Source organism: Cyclopterus lumpus, chromosome 15 (assembly GCF_009769545.1).
Source record: "Cyclopterus lumpus isolate fCycLum1 chromosome 15, fCycLum1.pri, whole genome shotgun sequence".
Classification (NCBI taxonomy): domain Eukaryota; kingdom Metazoa; phylum Chordata; class Actinopteri; order Perciformes; family Cyclopteridae; genus Cyclopterus; species Cyclopterus lumpus.
The window spans coordinates 15,642,805-15,658,308 of NC_046980.1; the positions used below are offsets into that span (position 1 = coordinate 15,642,805).

At 43.5% G+C, this 15,504-nt stretch overlaps 2 protein-coding genes across 5 annotated transcripts in view; one reads left to right on the plus strand and one right to left on the minus strand.

Annotated features, from left to right (window-relative positions):
- The window catches only part of mcu (mitochondrial calcium uniporter), a 48,275-nt gene extending 40,143 nt beyond the window's left edge, over positions 1 to 8,132 (minus strand). Inside the window, exon 1 of one of the 2 annotated variants that reach the window (XM_034551860.1) lies at positions 7,816 to 8,132. In XM_034551860.1, the coding sequence (XP_034407751.1) occupies positions 7,816 to 7,932 (117 nt within the window). In that variant the 5' untranslated portion in view covers positions 7,933 to 8,132. The remainder of the gene's footprint in view (positions 1 to 7,815) is intronic. The other variant, XM_034551859.1, reaches the window with a different exon arrangement.
- Positions 8,133 to 13,175: 5,043 nt separating this feature from the next.
- The window catches only part of micu1 (mitochondrial calcium uptake 1), a 28,154-nt gene continuing 25,825 nt past the window's right edge, over positions 13,176 to 15,504 (plus strand). For all 3 annotated transcript variants that reach the window (XM_034552299.1, XM_034552300.1, XM_034552301.1), the window contains exon 1: positions 13,176 to 13,331. The gene's annotated coding sequence lies outside the window, so the exon portion shown is untranslated. The remainder of the gene's footprint in view (positions 13,332 to 15,504) is intronic.

The following is a 15,504-nucleotide window of genomic DNA, read 5'->3' on the forward strand; positions in this document are numbered from 1 at the left end:
GACACTTATATGCATGCACCAATAACTTACAGAGTAATTATACTCAAATGTGTTGTCGTGGATCCTAAATAGCCATGCATCACCATCATATATGATAGATCTCATTAGATGTATTCTTCTAAAGAACGGTGGCCGTTTGGAGGGTGCTGATATTCACAGATATTTTTTAAATTCTACCAAAAAATTTTAAAAAGGATCAAGCATTTTTTACCTATGCATCTACTCATGTAAAACAGGATAATGGCCTTCAGATTCAAACTCCAATTTCCAAGCCAATTGTGCTCTCTAGTTACAATAATCCTTTCGGTTGTGCTGGCAGTGAGATGGGGGCGCTGTAATGAGAAGCAGCCCAGGGAAAGAGGTGAAACTTATGCCGAGGGAATCCTCACATCACACAATCACATCATTCCTCCCATCAACAGCACAGCCATTACTCCATCAGCAAAACAGCAGCCATTCATACATAATGTCACCAATTCCAAGAGCTGCCTCGCTGTTGACGGCTAAGCCGGTTTCTCCTCTCTTCCGCCATGATTCTCCTCTTGCTGCACTGCCCCGATAGGATTGTTTTCTTCTTTGAACTAGGGATGCACCAATACTGATATTGGCCGATACGACTCAAATCGAGCATCGGTGTCGAAGAGGCCGATCTATTTAATTATATTCTACGTGTTTACTATAAACAATATATACTGGGATTTTAAATCCCGGGTTTTTTTTCACCATTTTGTTGCTGCATGAAAAAGGCTTACACTTGGATTATATTCATGTTCCATCCATCCATCCATCCATTATCACCCGCTTATCCGGGGTCAGGTCGCGGTGGCAGCAGGTTCAGCAGGCCGACCCAGGCTTCCCTCTCACCCGCAACACTTTCCAGCTCATTCTGGGGGATCCCGAGGCGTTCCAAGGCCAGCCGGGAGATATAATCCCTCCAGCGTGTCCTCGGTCTTCCCCGGGGCCTCCTACCAGTTGGACGTGCCCGGAAAACCTCTAATGGGAGGTGTCCAGGAGGCATCCTGACTAGATGCCTGAACCACCTCAGCTGACTCCTTTCGACACGAAGGAGCAGCGACTCGACTCCAAGCTCCCCCCTGATGTCCGAGCTCCTTACCCTATCTCTAAGGCTGAGCCCGGCCACCCTACGGAGGAAGCTCATTTCGGCCGCTTGTATCCGAGATCTCGTTCTTTCGGTCACGACCCAGAGTTCGTGACATAGGTGAGGGTTGGAACGTAGACCGACTAGTAAATGGAGAGCTTTGCCTTCCGCCTTTGTTAGGAGAGCAATATTCACACATAAAAGAATGATCCCAGTCAAAGCTTATTAATTAAACACTGGTAACAGATCGGTACTCTGCATCAGCTGATAACCAAAATCCAGGTATCACCGATTCCATATCGTTTTCAATTCAATAAACCAGCTAATAAGTGGGAGCAGATTTTGGGTTCAAAACTCTTTAATGGGGTTGATATGAGAAGTTCAACAGACAGTCATCAGATTATGTTTTTTACTTCCATTAGTACACAAAGTCTATCTAAACTTGACTCAATGTATTGGCTTTCAACGAGAATGTATACCTGCATCTTAGAGACATTTCAATGGCATAATTGTCTGCAGCCTCTATTCTACCACTTGTATTATTTCACCATGAACTTGAATAAACAAGGGTATAAACAATCGATACCTGAAGGAGAGGTCGACTACGACCCCGTCTCTCACTAATTAGCTGCTTATTGGAGAGTCTGGATATTTTGCAGGGCGAAGTTCTGTCAAACTGAACTCTGAGAAGAAAACAAGGTGATATTAATTCGCAAAGGGAAGCAAATGCTTCTTGTCCCTTTTCTCGCTGGAATGAACGAGGAGAGAGTTTTGGTGTACCGGCCCCTTGAGAGGAGCCGGTAGGGTTATACCTCCAACAAGAAGAAATGTAGAAAGCCACACGAGTACCCTCAGGTAAGACATTAACATATATACTCACATAATGCTTGTTTTGACTTCAAGGTGATCTTACTTTTAAGGTTCTGCAGATATAACTGACTTCCTGCACCTCAGGTTTTAACTTTGTTGCTCCTGTGCAATTTTTGACCAAACTAAATGTTACAATACAATAAATGAAGAAAACATGCTCTCCAAGCCCAAAGATACCCACAACAACACACGTAGCACATGCAGTATCTAAACTGCAACATTAATACTGTATGGCATGCAGCATTATACAAAACTGTTCTGTCAGCAGAAGCGCACAGCGACCAGCAGTTGCAGTGCTGGTCGCTGTGTGTCGGAGACTAACTGCTCTGGACCCACTGATCCACACAAAAAGGACAGCAGAACCACATCATTCATGAAATGCTTTCACATAACTGTCACACATTTTATGACAGATCATCTGGGACTAGCTGACCTTCATAGAAGACAAATCTGCCCCGTCTAATTTACACTGCTCATTTGGACCTGGCATTGCCACAGATCAGTTTCGCCGTCCCGATAATGAGCCCGACCTCATATCTGTTGACATGAAAGGCTGTGCCGCTGGTGGCCTTCAGGTACTACTCACCTACCCTCCTGGCAGAGGACGCCACCAGCGCAACATCCCAGAGATGAGAGGGGGTAACCAAGCGTTGCCTCCATCCATCCATCATCACATTACACACGTTGGCCTAGTTTAATGTCCTTTTCAGACTTCACTGGAGACACGCTGGGCCACACAGAAATACAGGAAGCAGCTAATTAGTCGACACCACCGGCAGACGTTCACCAGTCATTTACCACGTCAAGGGTGAAATCCCTTCCAGAGGACTAATGAGGACTTTGTCCGTCAAAATGGTCTCATCCACTTACAATGCTACCACATCTCTATAATGAACAGCAGATTACAAATTCTCGCAAGGAGTCAAAGCATTAGAATAACTGTACAGTACACACATATAAGGAGACGGTTGGGTTTAACGCAGCCAGGTTTGCTGGACACATAAATACAGATATTAAATACTAGTACTGAACCTGTTCACCTTCCAGAACAGTTCTTTTCGACCGCAGGGCAAACAGCTGGTGAGTGTGCCGAGCAGGTGCAGCAATGGGATTGACGCCGTATGCACTGGGAAATTAGAAGCAGCAAGTGCAGGGGAAACAGGACACGCGCTTGCATATGTCTGGAGATCGAGCGGAACCGAGAAAAGCAAGTAGCAAAGTTTTTCCCCCTATGCCCATGAATCAGCTGAAAATATGCAGTCAAGAGTGACAACATGCACAGCTGTTCATGGGCCATGTGTGAAAATAGCTGCCGTGGAACCTGTTTCGGCCATTGGATGTTGTAATGTGCTTATCATCACTACACAATCACAACAAAGTTGTCTGAAATTTGGGCTACTTTCCCCAAGAAATACTGCACGTCAACACTCAGCGCTCAAGCATCTCTCAGACCTGACAACCTAGTTGAATTGGAAACAGTGAGAAAGATGATGCAACCTCTGGAGAAAAATTTCAAAAAAGGGTGCAGCAGAACAAATGTGCCACCCTCCGTTGCCTGCCGGGTCAGCCGTACAACACCCAGACCAAGGCAGACACTGGGAATTACTCTGGCTGGTGCTTGAGCTTACAGGTTCTCTGTCAGAAACACAGCCACTCAAGCCATCAGCATTTCACCACTACGATGCCAAAAAAACACTTGTCATTCTGTACCATGTGCGAGGCAATTTGTGGCATTTTCACGACAGTGCCATGAGATGTCACGACTTACCCGCTTTCATTCAGGCCATGTGGCCATTTACACAGCCGGACTCGTTCCAGGCAAATTCCAAACGTATTCTAAATCAACTAGCAGAATATGAAATGTCGACAGGGTCGCGTGACCGGCTTTGAGGTGCTCAACGTACCAGCCAAGTTGTCCCACGACCGTTATCGCAGAGAGCAGAGTTTAATTTTAGTAAATATTCATTTCAAAACGTTTTCTGTCACTGCTACATTTATGTATGCAAGTATGATTTTTTTTCCTCACAATAATACCTCACAATAAGAATGGGGGGTGTTACACAGCAGACTTGTGAGGATGATCAAATGATTAATTTCTGCATGTTCACGATAAGTCCACCTTTCACCTTACCGTCTTTCCTCATACCGCTGCCCACGCACAAACAAATGAGAGCAAACAGCAGTACTATAAAGAGACACACGACTTTACTAACAAAACAAAGGATATGTTGCTGTAGCAACATGGCCTCATTTCATGGAAAACCGTTCCCCCATACAAAAAACATAGCGGGGTCACATAGCTTGTAACATATTCCAGATTTGTGTGGCCACTGAAGTCCTCCAGAAGGGCAAACACAACAAAAGGAATGACTGCATCATTCTGTATCTGGACACTGGTCCAATATGCCTGGCACAAGATTGGTTGCCTCTCCTCTATTTCCTGTTCATTGCTCTGCAGCACCACTATCTAAAACTAATTCAGACACTCAGTCACTTGTGGACTGAACCCCTCAGTTGTTGTTGGGGACAGATGTGAAAGTGGCTAAAAGCAGAGTTAGACTGTGCTTATTCTGAATGAATATGGACAGGATTATTGGTCCAAGACCAGACTTAGCATAACCGATAACATTCAACCTTTTCAATAACAATCATCAACACTATTTCTGTTGTAAAGTATTATATTCCTATTGATAGCTCTCTTTTATACGATCCTTACCTACATTTATTTTTTCTCCTCGGCCATAAGGCGATGTAAAGTAAAAAAGCACTTCACAAAGCAGTTCATTCATAGTTGGTAAAGGAGTCACTTTACCCAAGCCACTTTACACTGTATGCTAATGGCGACATGTAAGCATGTAAAGAGCAGGAGGAGGAACATGGCCAGAATGTAAATCCAGTAACGAATCAATCATATTTGTAATCATACCTTTGACTGACTGAAATTCTATCGCCTCACTTTGCCAAGCAGGAGTGTATGAAACCCCGCAGTAAACCGATCAATTTTCTCAAACAAAACAGAAAACCCTTTAAGTTGCACTTCATGCCAATCCAATATCAATGAAAAGATAAAACAGCACAGCTGCACTGACTAAATTACGGGTCCTTTCCATTAAGGTACCAGACATGAAAGGATAAGACCTGCAATCATCATAAACCTTTTTGATCATGAACAGCCAATCCAGCTTTATGTTCCACACAGGAGAGGGTCATTCACCTGTCAATCATCAGACCCTAAAGTGAGAAAATGGAATAATGACTTAGCCTTGACCAAATGAATGACAGCTAATGAAACATTTCATTCATTATTTCATGCCAGAACATTTGGTCCTCCATACAATGTGCATTATACATTCATGACATGTACAACATGTGTGGACAGGTTTATCAATCATCCAACCATCTTATCACCGCTTGAACAGACAACAGCCACAAGCTGACAGTCACTCTCTTATCACACTAATCCGGATAACTTCCTTACTGAGCCTGTGAAGGCAGCAGGGATAAATTAGTTTACTCCTACACTGATTGGATTAAAAGCCAGGAGCCGGCCTCGACCCCCTGGCCTCTAGCACAACAGCCACCAACTGCTCAGCTTTAATGAACAAGTCGCCTTAAAAATAAATAAATCACTTAAAAAAACGTGAATTGATTTCCCTTTCATTTTTTTTATTATCTCAACCTATATTTTAGATATATGGACATATGGACTCAGTGTGCTTATACTGTAGAAAACCCCACTTCAACCTTTGATTTATAGCCCTTTTACACTGTTGATTCGCAATGACTCAACTCACCTGCCAACACAGCAGCATTTTGTATGACAGCTGACTCAATAGTAATCTGGTGCAGGTTAAATGTGAGCCTTGAAGCCCACGGTCTGCTTTGCATTCCCGGAGAGTTGACCCATCTCTGCTGCACCTCATTATTGAAGCAGCAGTCAGAGCTGTTAAGTCTGCTCACTGCTGGAAATGAAGCTCCAGACAGCATATTTGTGTCTTACATGTCCCGCTAGCAGACACTAGATGCTTAATGGAAACTCATAAGTATGTGTCCCACTGCAGCTTTACAGACACAAGTCTAGAAAAGGAGAGACCCCACTCTGTAGTGAAGGACAATGAATACAGAAGCTTGGCTGTCACGCGGTAACAGGCCCACGTTAGAAGCTGCAGCAGCAACGCTTCGATGGACAAAAACCCAATATGACAGGCAAATAAAACTACAACCTGTGCAGGCTGGAATAAAATGAAAATGTATTAGAGCCAACTCCGCTGATACACATCGAGCCGCAACCCTGTTTAATCATTTAAGGTAAATAGGCCCTACGTATTGTAGAAGAGAGGAGAATATTACCTCCCCACAGGGGGGCAAATGTGTTCCATCGTAATAGTTCACAGGGCGACAGCACCGGGGGACAGTGTGGACCACGCAAGTCTATTCTGACAACTACTTAACCTCCATGGTAGCCATATAACGCCACATGGCGCGTGAAGTGTGTGCGTGTTTGTACAAGAACGAGTAAAAGGCTATCACAAGACAAATATAGAGTAAGAAAAAGAAGGGGGGAAAATGGAGGTAAAAGAAAACTCACATAACATCCCAGCAGTATCGTACAGTGAGGGGGACGTTGTGCCATGTGACTTCCTCATTCTTGCGTATTCAAGTCCATCCTGCGCCTCCCCTCCCTCCTCAGGCAGCTGCCATAGAGGCTCAGACTTTGAGGCAGTGGGTCACAGGGGCAGGAACAAGATGTGTAACCAATTATTTGTAAAAACATTCATGCTCTGGTTATTGGGAGCATTGTTGGGGTTTTGTTTTGAGGCTTCGTGCTTTGCTACAGTGGCCTTGTGAAGGACCTGCATGGGTTTTGCAGGAAAACCCAGGATCTCCCAGCTGAATGGGGAAACACCCACAGGAAGGGGAGCGACAGCAGGCTGGCTGGAGACTCTGACATCATCCCCAAGTGTGAGCTTCCATGTTTCTGCAAAGTCTCATATATGTGTTTGAGTTCACGAATACGCCGCGAGGATCTCCATCAGTCTGTGGCACAACTGTAGTTGTCCTCACTAGCTGTGGACAGACATTCATTATCCTGAGTTGTTCTGCTGCACCCCCCCCCCCCCCCCCCCCACACACACACACACACACACACACACACACACACAGACGCTGCAGCGCGCACACACACCAGGTAGAAGCAGAGAGAGATGAGGGGGAACCATCGGTCATGGACGGTCATCCATTCAAACCGTTCCCGAAGCTGCAGCCTCTTCCTCATTGCAACAGCACAAGAATAAGACACCCATCCCCTTTCCGTCGTTGATCAGACCGATCCCAACATCTACTGCAGAAACAATCCCACATCTTAAACGGGATCCCATTCAAATGAACACACACACACACACACACAACAGCAACCAGAAGAAGAAGAAAAAATATCCCTGCAAAGTTGAAGGACGCGAGAGATATGAGGCGTTGTGTGAAAGCGGGGCAGAGTGTCTGAAGGCTGGTTACAGTAAACGGCGGGGCAGCGCCAGTGGGGTGTTGATGGGCTTAACAAAAAAACAAAAAAAAAACCTGCATTGCCTCTGTCAAAGCTCTATACGTCCCACTGTGGATATAAACAACCACACGACACCGGGTTGGGATACACATCATGACTCATCTAGCGCCTCACCTTTCCGTGAAGCGCAATCAGAAGGAAAGACATGAACGGAAAATCTTGAGGCTAGTTAGCTTTACTTCCTTAGCCAGCCCAGCCGCCACCGCCGCGCTCTCTCCGGGTCCTGCCAGCCTGCCTGCCCGGTCCTACACCTCTCCCCGTGCGCACCAGACGTCCTGGGACTTACCGGTCTTATGTGCTGATGATGTCGCTGTGAAGAGACGGCAAGTGCGGGGAGGCTGCCGGCCACCGCTCCGCTGCTCCGGGACAACAGGAGTACTGATCTGCACACTTTCACAGCCATCTCTAGAGTGAAACCTCGCCGGGAAGGAGACTGCTGCGGGCGGACCGAGACGCACCGAAGGGAAGAGGGAGGGTGGTGGGCGGGTTGCGGGGCTGGACTACGGCTTCGCACACATGCCCAGTGTTGCGCCAGTGTGCAAAGGACACGCCGCTTTCGTGCTGGCTAATTCAAAACAAGCGTGCGCAGACTGCATGCCATGGCATTTGTCGCACCAACAAAAACAGAAAAAACGCCCGTAACTCAGCCTTTCTGTTGCAGGACACGGAAGTGTGATCGCCATGCAGACATGTAAATGAATCACAAGGGTGCGCAGTTGTGGCAGTGAACACAAGGACAGTGGCCTAAAGTGGTGTATTTGAAAGCACGGCGAGTAAAAGTGTCGTTTCGCTCCATTTCAGGTCACCAAATATAATATTAAACACAAAGTGTCAGAAAGATTAAACCAGGGATTCCTGTTTCAACACTTTGTCTACGATCTCTATATGTCAGTGGGAGAATACTGCAAGATAAATGAGGGGAACCCAACAGTATTAAAGCGAAAACAGCGAGAGATAGTAGCTACACAAAAACTGTCCTTCACTCAGTATTGGGTACCACGGGCACAGCTGTCACTCCCAATAGGAAAAGAAATATTGGAGATTAAAACACGCCACTACAAACGCAGTATTGAGTTACTTTTTATAAAATCTCTACTGGATTATTACAGGGATTGTGACCCAAAAAAAACCCTGAGCAATATGTCTGCGGTCAAAGTTTCCTTCTTTCTTTTGCTATTGCATATTTATAATAAGTAATCATGTGTATATAGCCACTCAACCCAACCACAACAAAACGTGTCTCTGACAGCTGACTGACACTTCACAGATGTTCAACTATCCTTAAAGACACAGGCAATAGAACTTCTGAATGTGTTCGGCGACATCTTGGCAGACTCCATAACCGTGTCTAATATTAGCTTAGCACTATGTTCCAAAGGAGCAGCCTACAGGATCACATCTAATTGCAATGATCTTCAGTGACTTTTAAAACAGCACGGGCTACTTCCTGATGCATAAGCATTTTTCCATTGGCAGATCATGAGGGTGAGCAGTCAAGTGTGTATTGTTTTCTCCAGAATCAGTCAACCACTATACACATGTCGGTAATAGGTGTGTTAATGTGTCCTTTAGGTCAATGAATGCCAAGGAGACTCCCCTTAGTGGAATGTAAAATGTTCTCCTTAATCTTTGACCTATAGTCGGTCACACAGTGCCACACCTGTATTGGTCAAGACAGAACCCAGATAGCATGGCCTAAAGTAACTCTTGAATTGTTGATGTACAAGAGCACATTTTGTAACTTTTACGGTATGATTGATACGATAACATGCCATGGCTCAAGCTTTGGAGAATAAGAAATAGACAAATTAGAAATAAGATTAATAAGGAAGTAGAGCTTTGTTTGTTTTGTGGTTGTTTGTTATTGTCTTCTGTTTGTTTGTGAAATGCAGTAGTAACATGTCATTGCTCCAGAACTCATCGCAGTTCCTCCTGTACTTTCTCAGGTGCAGTGCATCGAGCTGTGTGGGCGATGCAATTTAAATGCAAATGCGAATGGACACAGCCTCAAGGCTGCTTCGATTCCCAAATCAAATCTGTGGTGCCAGATACTACAAGGCACTGGTTGACATAACGCTACACTTTTACAGTATACCATACTGTACCAAGACAGTGTGTCTGTGCATATATGGTCTATCAGCCCTGCAAACAAGAGAAGCTGCAGTAATCAAATCATTTAAGATATCATGAGGTTTTGCATGATTTACAACATTAAATCAGTGTAATCTGCTCATAAAAAGAAACTATGGAAATGGTAATTACTTATGTCAGACCTCAATATCTGAGTTTGTTGGATCCTGATGCGAGCTATTACACCAATTGGTTTTTATTCAATTCTCATTTTACTGTTTCCATGGCCAATAAAACACTTTAATATAAAAGTAATTACACAAGATTACGCAAACAATCTATCTACATATAGTACCAACTGCATGACTATTGTTATATGAAATATAAATAATCAGCAAATCAGCAATTTCTCAGCATAAAGATCGATAGTAACGGTGCAGATATACAACGATAAGATTAAACACTGGTTGCGCCAAATATTCAACTACTATAGTAAAAACTAAAAAAGAGGAGTTCACAATTACAATGATTTTCATTTCAAATTATTCCTCATAAATTCCAGTTTCAAATACATTAATGTTCTGAATTATACAATTATACAATATGAGCATGGGAAATTCACATGAATCTTGATTTATGTAATTCAAATATAATCTTTGTCGACACTAATCGTTTTTCACAGTTGTCTACAGACTGTGAAAAAAGAAAAACTTTAAGAGAGAAAGAACTCCACCCATATCTCAAGGTCAGAAATGGCTTTTTATTGAGCACAAGGAGGTGTGCATGTGTGTATGCGTGTGTGAGTGTGTGCGTGCATGTCCTTGCATGCATGCCTGAAATGTCTCCTAGCAGCATGAAATAGCCCCTCCCATGGGTCTACGAAAAAGGCAATGCCCAAAGCAAGAATGCGTGGGTGTATAACTATTTCATCACACCACCATCTCATGTAAACACAGACCTAATCAGGCAGTGTATGCTGCCTTTTCTTTTTGTATTGCTTCCTCTTACACATTTGATGGCTCACAGACACCACACAGCAATATGACTGCTGAAACATGAGGCTGCTTTTGTCTGCAGGTCTTAACTTGAGCCATTTTTCACCATTATAGAGAGCTACAGATTGTGGATCAAGTTTCACCGTAGTTTTCATTCGACAAAGCAGCTCAGCTGCGACCTTATCTTGGGTGCACAGAACCTCAGAAAACTAGCACTCCCATATGGATTAAGTGTGTTCTTAATGTAGCACTCAAGAGTGAGACACCCTCTTCGACTAAACACAAGTCACAGGGGTAGCAATACTGTCATTACGTACTAAAACAGTTGAGCAGAAGCGGCCCTTCTGCAGGCCCGGCCGTCTTATCACCTGCGCCACCTTTGCACCGCCACAATAGCAGGATGGATGTAATCGGCATTTAATGCTATTGTTCAGATTACCGTTGCAATGCAATGCCAAGACTGCAGGGTAAACATGTGCATAACCTTCAACCCAAATAAAGTCAGACAAATTGGAAGTACGTATTTAAATGGGAGAAAGCTGTCGTCTCATTTAAGTATTACGCGACTCAGTTAGTTGATGCCTAACTTCTAATAGGCCAGGACACTGAACCCTACACCGTGAAAAGACACATCGGACATGGTGACAGATTTTTCAAAACACTCTGGTTATGAATAATTTAGCAGCAATTCTTTTCCAACTTGTTCAGACTCATTATCTGAGTATCTATTTTGCATGTGGAACAGAGTGCTGGCCTATGGGGTGCTGATTAGTTCCATTATCCAAACCTGTATGTCTTTAGGACCATTTTAAGAACTGATCTGCATTGTGTTATGCATATTTATGAGAAAAATAAAAGACTGACATAGCGATTGTGAACAAGATGAATGGCTTTAAACTAGAGAAAAATGCACTGCCATTATTGGCATCTCGACTGTGGTTATTACTTTTGTTAAGCTATTCAAATTCAATATGAATTTGCAATAGTTGACAGTAACATATTGTGTGGCCCTTTTGATAAATTGCTTGCATTAATGAACCCTGCACTGGAGGTCTGCAGGCACAATTAAGTAGGAAGAGAGAGAGGAGAAAGAGAGCGAGGAGGAGGAGGAGGAGGAGGGGGTATACAAAATTGCTTTAACAGAAGATGGTGGAAAAAGACAAATAGATTAGTAAAGACAATAATTTGGAATAAGGTAATCGGAGTTATTAGTTTCGATGTATGGATTTTGGATCATAGTGCTGTTGACTTCACTGACATTTCACTGAAAACAGTAATATATGAAGCAACTATAAAAATAGCACACAAGCTCACAGAAAACGGACCTAACCTTTTCGACCACAGGCCCATTTGTTATTGTAATAGTTGTGTGAATTTAAAAATATAGAGACAGAATGCTCAGATTCTAATGCCCTTCGTCAGCACAGTGTTAGATTTCTAAATGCAAACATAATCTCTTTGAATATCAGGAATGCTCAAAGGAGAAACATTTGGCTCAGTTTTCACTGTTCATACCTTGAATCAATCTAAAGCCATTACACCTGCTGGCTTTATGCATCACGCCCAAAAAAAGTGTCATGATAATTTGATGATCTGATACAACAGATGAATTCAGGACTGGTGTAATAACATTATGTAGTTTAATAGAGGTTTATGTACCAAAGTGGGATGATATTCAAATAATTGTGTTGACACTGAGCAAAGAAGGTGTATGGCTGTTTCCAACGCGCCCCCTCCTGCTTTTAAACGTAAAAGGCACTTCTGAAAGTAACCGGCTGATGTTTTGACTTGACCAAAAATCCACTGCTGTATAGCATTGTATATACTATCTTTACTTTATTCATAACCTTATTAACATACGGTTGCACCAAGCTGAAATGACAAGTCACTGCAACATCCCCAGTCGACTCAGCAGATCCCCAGCTTTTTGGTTCACATTATGCATTCAGACCAGCAAATATGTATTCAAGGCAACAATTAGAACTAGCACACAGCCACGAGGCAAGTTATTTAGTTTTGATACATTTTTACACTGGAGCTCTTTCAAGGCATGAATGACTGACAGCAGAGACCCCCTTTCTCCCAGCACAATTCAGTTATGTTATTAAAATGCATGTTTTTTTAAAATCAGAAATAGAACTGCCCGAGCTAAATAGATCAAAGCATACCAAATAAACAGTTTATTCATTGAAAACAAATGCTAAATATTCTATAATAGTTCGATTCACAGTTATCCAATTGTATTTATAAAAACACAAAAAGAAAATACTATTCAATACAATGTCATGTCAATTAGTCAATAATAACAGATAGGATTTATTTAGCTCAATGTGCTTTTAGGGAACCATTTTCTTCCCGTGAACTGTTTGCCTTTTGTTGATGGCCAACATGTAAGACCTATTAAGTACTCAGCTCTTACATTTGGGGAGAGGCTGTGCTGAATAGGAGCTTCTAATTGCAGCTAACTGATGAAATTACATGAAATGCGTTACAGACATTTGATGTTGGGCCATTCACACAGTAATTGCACGCACACTCAAGCAGCAGTGGGACAGAACCCGTCTAAACTGCACGGGGCGGGGTGCGCGTGCGCATCGCCCCGCGCGCTTGTTTCTCAACGCGGAACTGCTGTTTACGCTGCGGAGCATCTCTGCAGACACAAGAGGGGAAGACAACACGCCGGAGACTCTTTTTTTTAATCATTCGGGACTGACGGGCGTTTCGTATCGTCGCTAACGTGAGTAACTGTGGCGCGACGTGACGCCAAGTTTGTGTGTAAGCGGTGAAGAGTCGCCTCTCACGGACGGAGACGTCATGCTAACGGTCACCGTTAGCTTGCTAGCTAGCGTTAGCTGCCTTGCCAAACAATCACCGGACTGCCGGACTCGACAGCTGAGCTCTGTCACGCCACCACGAACGTGTGAGACACAATTAGGACCGGCGTGGGAAACATGGAGATAACGTTATTGACAGTTAGTTCAACATTACAGCACCGCAAGCTGACGAGGTCAACTTCACGGCTAAAAACAAAACATTCAGGTCCTTGTCTGTCATGGGAACAACTTTTCGGGTTTCCGCTCTGACACGTTGACACCATTATGTTTTTGACCATTATGTATTTGCCACGTTAAAGATAGATATATCTAACTATTTGAGTGTGCCGTGTTGAATGTTGGTGTCAAACACCCTCATGTCATCACTTGCTAGTCGTGTGCTAACTTCTGCTGAAAGTAAGCCTTTCCTCATTTTACCTGGGAATGGTTTCACGTGAACCTTGCAGGTTAGCACCCCTGGGTGCCTCTGGACTCCAGTTTTCTATCAGGAGCAACTGACCAAACTGAGGTGCCAGATCTGTTCAGGCCATGGCATGTTGGACCATTCATTTGTGACATATACATATAACATAAAGTGTTCAACCTTTTTTTGACCAATTCACCTGCAGCCCACACAGTTAGTGTTTGAAATGTCTAACTATCATGTGAGTCACCACCCTGTCCTCCTATTAGCCCAACCTTCAAGTGGTATTACCTGTTGTCTGTATGTCAAGTGTTTTATCCTTATGCATTTACCGGTAATAATTCAAAACAGTGGATAAGTGAGGGTTGCTAAACAATTTTACACGGTGCTTGTTGTTTTAACAAATTACTTTGTAAGATAGTTGTCATAACTCCCAAGCAAGTCACAGTCCTGCCTAAAAATCTAAGCAATTTAAAAGTGTCCAAATTAGATGGGTAATTGCAAACTTCTCTTTGTCTGTGCACCTTGTAGTCCTGACAATAATCCCCAATTTCTCTTTTTATTTACCACTCTGAGGCAGAAAACCTCCCCAAGCAACAGAGGAGCTGCACAATTTAGCATCCTGGAGAGGAATGGATCACTCGGGGCATAATACATAATTTTTAGTGCCTCAGGCTGTTGAGCGGATACTGCCCACTTCTTTTTGCTTTCCCTTTTTGGTTTTATAGGATGTAATCGTCCAAGTACAGAGAAGTGTTCACACAACACAGACACTTATGTTTCTCTTGTGGGCCTCTCAACACATAACTGTCAGGAGGTGGACAATGTTGATGACCAACAGTGATATTGCTTTACCAGGTCCCAGGTCAGTTTCAGGTCCCAGCAAACTAGATTGAAAGGCCTGAATGTGATTCTGGATTGAACTGTGGGACTAGCTTTATTGTAACAGCCAGGTAGCATTGGATGTAAACTATAGCCAGGCATCCATTGTAAATAATAATGAGTTTTTTTATTGAGTTGCCTGGTTATCCATCCATCCATTTTCAATACCGCTTATCCTCATTAGGGTCGCGGGGGAGCTGACATAGGGCAAAGGCAGGGGACACCCTGGACAGGCCGCCAGTCCATCGAGGGCACATGTAGGGACATACAACCATTCACTCTCACATTCACACCTATGGGCAATTTAGAGATCAATTAACCTGCAGCATGTCTTTGGACTGTGGGAGGAAGCCGGAGAGCCCGGAGAGAACCCACGCTGCCACGGGGAGAACATGCAAACTCCACACAGAAGGACCGCTCCGACCGGGAATTGAACCCGCGGCCCTCTTGCTGTGAGGCGACAGTGCTAGCCACTACACCACCGTGCAACCCAAGAGTTGCCTGGTTAAAAAAGGTTAAATAAAATATTAGTTAATATTTGAATTGATCAGTGATTCGATTAATTTTTGACAATCATTTATCTTGATAGCAATTACTAAAACAATCTATCTCTAGAAAGACCCTGACAACTACAAGTCGTTATACTGTTTGATTATGTTATAAACACGGCAAACTCTTGTACTTCTAATGTTGTCGCTTGCTTTATGGATGTAGAACAAAAGCAAGAAATGGGGGATACCACTGACTTGAAGATATCTGCCTGCTTGTTTTAAGGGCCCTAGCTCAGCGCC